Here is a 4,020-nt window from a genome sequence, read left to right as displayed (position 1 = left end):
CGACGCTCTTCCGATCTCCGATATGTAATATGATTTTTTTTGTGATCAGTCAAAAAGCTTTAGGTAACATTTAGTTGTTTATACAGTCATAAGCGTCTTTGAGTATTTAGAAAAGCGCTATACAAATAAAATGTATTATTCTTTTTATAACAGATGCTGCTAAAACATTTTTATTTAGCAATGAACTGAATAATTTTCAAGATTACATTTCATTCAATTTTTTTCTTTAACAAATGACTGATTTCCTTTCAGAAATTACATTTTTATCATGGGTACACATTGTAGCTGATTAAAAATAAGCAATTATTTTGTGCCTCCAAAAGTAACATTTTATTTTCTACACAAACTTTTGCATGCCACTTTGTCATGCAGAGGTCCCCATCAAAAAAAAAAACAAAAGTCTGGTTCATGTTCAGCTAACTGCCTGAGTCTTGTGGTCATTAAAAACATCATCCTTTTGAAATCTTAAATCATAAATAATTTCTTACAGCAATAAATACACTCCACCTTCATCTATTTGATCCTAAGCTGTAAATCTGTCAAATCAGACCAAAAATAATGACTACTGTGTCAGCAGAATCTAAAAGTCTATTTGTTCTTTTCTAAATGCTTTTGTTCCTTTAGTGTTATAAAACAAATACATAATCATTTTTCATCAGCAGCTTCCCACGCCCATCTGTTCTGCAGGCATTAGATGCTGCATCATTCCCAATGATTTGAAACTAAAGGTGGTGCAGACAGAACAACTGGAGAAAATGTGGTGTAATTATATTCCATATCATTTTACTCATAGGAGGTGCAGCAGTGCAACATTAAGAACAACTATCCAGGTTTCTTATTGGGCTTTTTGAGTTGATTTAACAGTGTTTAAATAAATCAAAAAAAGATGTTCATTTATGTTTGCACTTGTCAAACTGGAGGTTTGTCACCACATTTTTAGCTTTTGCGCTCATGTTCAGTGTTTTTTTATATTGTTCTGTCTGACCCTGCCTGGATCTTGATGCTTTTACTCGAGCTTCATAGTTCATCCTGATTCTTGTTTAATTATATCCATAATTTACACTAGGAGGCATTCATTCATTCAACCTTTATTTATACAGGTTAATCTCATTGAGCTTTGTGGACTCATTTACAAGAGAGACCTGATTTTAACAAAGAGTGATGACACCAGTGGACAACAAAGACAACACTAGACAATCATAAAGGATGCATACAAGATGAGTTACAAGTGAAAATAAAAGGGTATTTAAAAAATAAAACAGTTAGGTTGTAAGGTGAAGTAGAAAACTAAAAACAGGAACATGTCTGCATTGGTTTTTCCCAGGAACTTAGCAGATGTTTAAAGCCACTTAGAGAGGTCAAGGTCGAGAGCTTCAAATCTCTTTGCAAGATATTCCAGGAAACAGGAGCTGAGTAGGAGAAGACCCTTTTGCCTAGTTCAGTCCTCACTGAGGGAACACTGCAGGTAATAATGTCCTGAGAGTGCACGCTGTAGCTGCACTTACACAGTGACATGTAGGAGGAGATGTATGAAGGCAACAGACCAAGAAATAATTTAAAGATGAAAATGTACCAGTGAGAGAGTCTGCGTGAAGTTAATGATGTCCAGTTAACCAGTGAATACTGGGTGCAGTGGTGGGTACGGTAATTACAGTCAGTTATGAATCTTAGTGCACCATGATAGACAGCATCCAATATCTGCAGGGTACTTGTAGGAGCGTTCATGTAAATAATGTCACTGTAGTCAATGGAGGGAAGGAAAGTTCCAGTTACAAGGCGTTCCTAGCATTCAGAGTTAAACGGGATCTATTTCTGAAAAAGAAACCCAATTTTACTTTCAGTTTCTTTACCAAATTTTCGCCATTGAGCTTAAAAGAGAGATGCAAATCGACCAAGATACCCAAATATTTATAGGAATTAAACTCAATTACCATTCAGAATCAGAATAAGCTTTATTATCGTTGTACCAAGATAGAGCGAGAATATGTTCGCACAGTCGTCCGAAAGATGGGCGGAGTGCACGTAGCTGCTGCTATGATAGCGTGGCCTCTTATCCTTTTCATTCGAAAATAAAATCAAAGGAAGAACTGCTGGGACCGACTTCCTGTTTGAAAACAACATCCCTTTGGTTTTGTCGGCGTTCAATGCAAGTTTGAGACGGAACAAATTAGACTGAATGATGTCAAAAGCGAATTGCAAAAGCTGGAAAACCTTAGCAACTGTTTTAACTTGACAATAAACAACTGTATCATCAGCATAGAAATGTATGGATGCATCAGGGATTTTCTGACCTACATTAACTATGTAGATTTTAAATAGGGTGGGTCCTAAGACTGAGCCTTGTGGTACATCATTGTTGACTGTTAAATAACTGGAGGAAGTACCATTATGTTGAACACATTGTCTCCGGTCTGAGAGATAGTTAGAGAACCAACCAATGGTGTGTTCTGAGAAACCAATTTCTGAGAGCTTATGACACAAGGTGTTATGATCCACTGTGTCAAAAGCTTTAAACAGGTCTAAGAAAAGTGCAGCACAATAATCCTTAGCATCCAGTGCTTCAACGTCATTAAGAACCTTCAGTGAAGCAGTCGTTGTGCTGTGTTGTTTCCTGAAACCAGATTGATGTGGAGGTAAGATGTTAAATGAGTCCAGGTAATTTTTGATTTGAGAGTTTATCAGTTTTTTTAGACTCTTGGCTAAAATGCAGAGTTTATTGGCCGATAGTTGTTCAGTGCGGTGGGGTCACCTCCCTTCAGCAAAGGTAGAACAAAGGATATTTTCCAAGCATCTAGAATGGTTGTACATACGTAGTGATACGGTATAGGATTTGACATAAAATGAGCATTTTGTAATATGTTACAGTTAAAAATATAACAACTTATCAGTCAGAATTTAAAGCAGAGTGAGTTGTGCTTTCTTTTCTCGGCCTTCCTGACCTACTTCTGTCCGCACTGCTGTGCCAGAGCTGCTGTTGACTCTAAATATGACCGAGTGATTGTGAGCTCCTGTCTGTACGCACTTGTGTATGAGTGTGTGCAGACAGTGATAATGGAAGTCGGTGGGTCAGCTCTTTGCCTCGAGGTCTGACTCATGACCGCTGAACGCACGTCATCCGCTCTCTCTTTTGCGTCTCTGACTTTCTCCATCCCTCCTGAGCAGAAAGCTGTTTACTGCCACTTTGTAAACTAGACTGTTGTAAGTTTTAGATGCGTTGCTGAGAATGTTTTCTTGTCTCATCTGCTTCAGCATCAGAGACAACAGCTATGGATCAACCGTCCTCCATAGGTGAGTGAGTTTATATAAAGACTGGATGAGTGCTGGCTGAAACATTTTATTTATTATCAAATAAATGTGTGCTTTGATAATCAGTGACTCATTTGCACCACGATTTGTTAAACATTTAGCACACCAAGCGTTGCCACCACACTCTGCTATTTGCTAATTAATTCAGTTTTGCCACTGGTGACTAATGTTGTGTTGTGATGAAAGTTGTTTGAGGAAGATAAAGTTTGCAGTGGATTCTGCAAAACACAGATGCTGATTTTTATTATTATTATTATTATTATTATTATTATTATTATTATTATTATTATCCATCCATCCATTATCTTTACCCGCTTATTCCATTTTGGGTCACGGGGGTCGCTGGTGCCCATGTCCAGCAATCACTGTGCGAGGGGCGGGGTACACCCTGGACAGGTCGCAAGTCCATCACAGGGACACATAGAGACAAACGAGACAAACAACCATTCACTCTCCCACTCACACCTAGGGACAATTTAGAGTTACCAATCAGCCTAACATGCATGTTTTTGGTCTGTGGGAGGAAACCGGAATACCCGGAGAAAACCCACGCATGCACGGAGAGAACATGCAAACTCCACCCAGAAAGGCCCCTGGACCGGGGTTTGAACCAGGGACCTGCTCGCTGAGAGGCAGCAGCTCTACCAGTTGCGCCACCGTGCTGCCCTATTATTATTATTATTATTATTATTATTATTATTATTATTATTATTA

The 4,020-nt window shown here is 38.5% G+C and overlaps 1 protein-coding gene across 1 annotated transcript in view; it reads left to right on the top strand.

The window, feature by feature from the left end:
* The window catches only part of LOC119430135 (protein FAM13B), a 26,767-nt gene that overhangs the window by 7,783 nt on the left and 14,964 nt on the right, over positions 1–4,020 (top strand). Inside the window, exon 7 of the mRNA XM_037697577.1 lies at positions 3,250–3,288. Within this exon, the coding sequence (XP_037553505.1) occupies positions 3,250–3,288 (39 nt within the window). The remainder of the gene's footprint in view (positions 1–3,249; positions 3,289–4,020) is intronic.

The sequence above is a fragment of the Nematolebias whitei genome, chromosome 1 (assembly GCF_014905685.2).
Source record: "Nematolebias whitei isolate Nwh7 chromosome 1, NemWhi1, whole genome shotgun sequence".
Classification (NCBI taxonomy): Eukaryota; Metazoa; Chordata; class Actinopteri; order Cyprinodontiformes; family Rivulidae; genus Nematolebias; species Nematolebias whitei.
The sequence above is the reverse complement of the archived record's forward strand: the minus strand, read 5'-3'. Positions and strand labels throughout refer to the sequence as shown.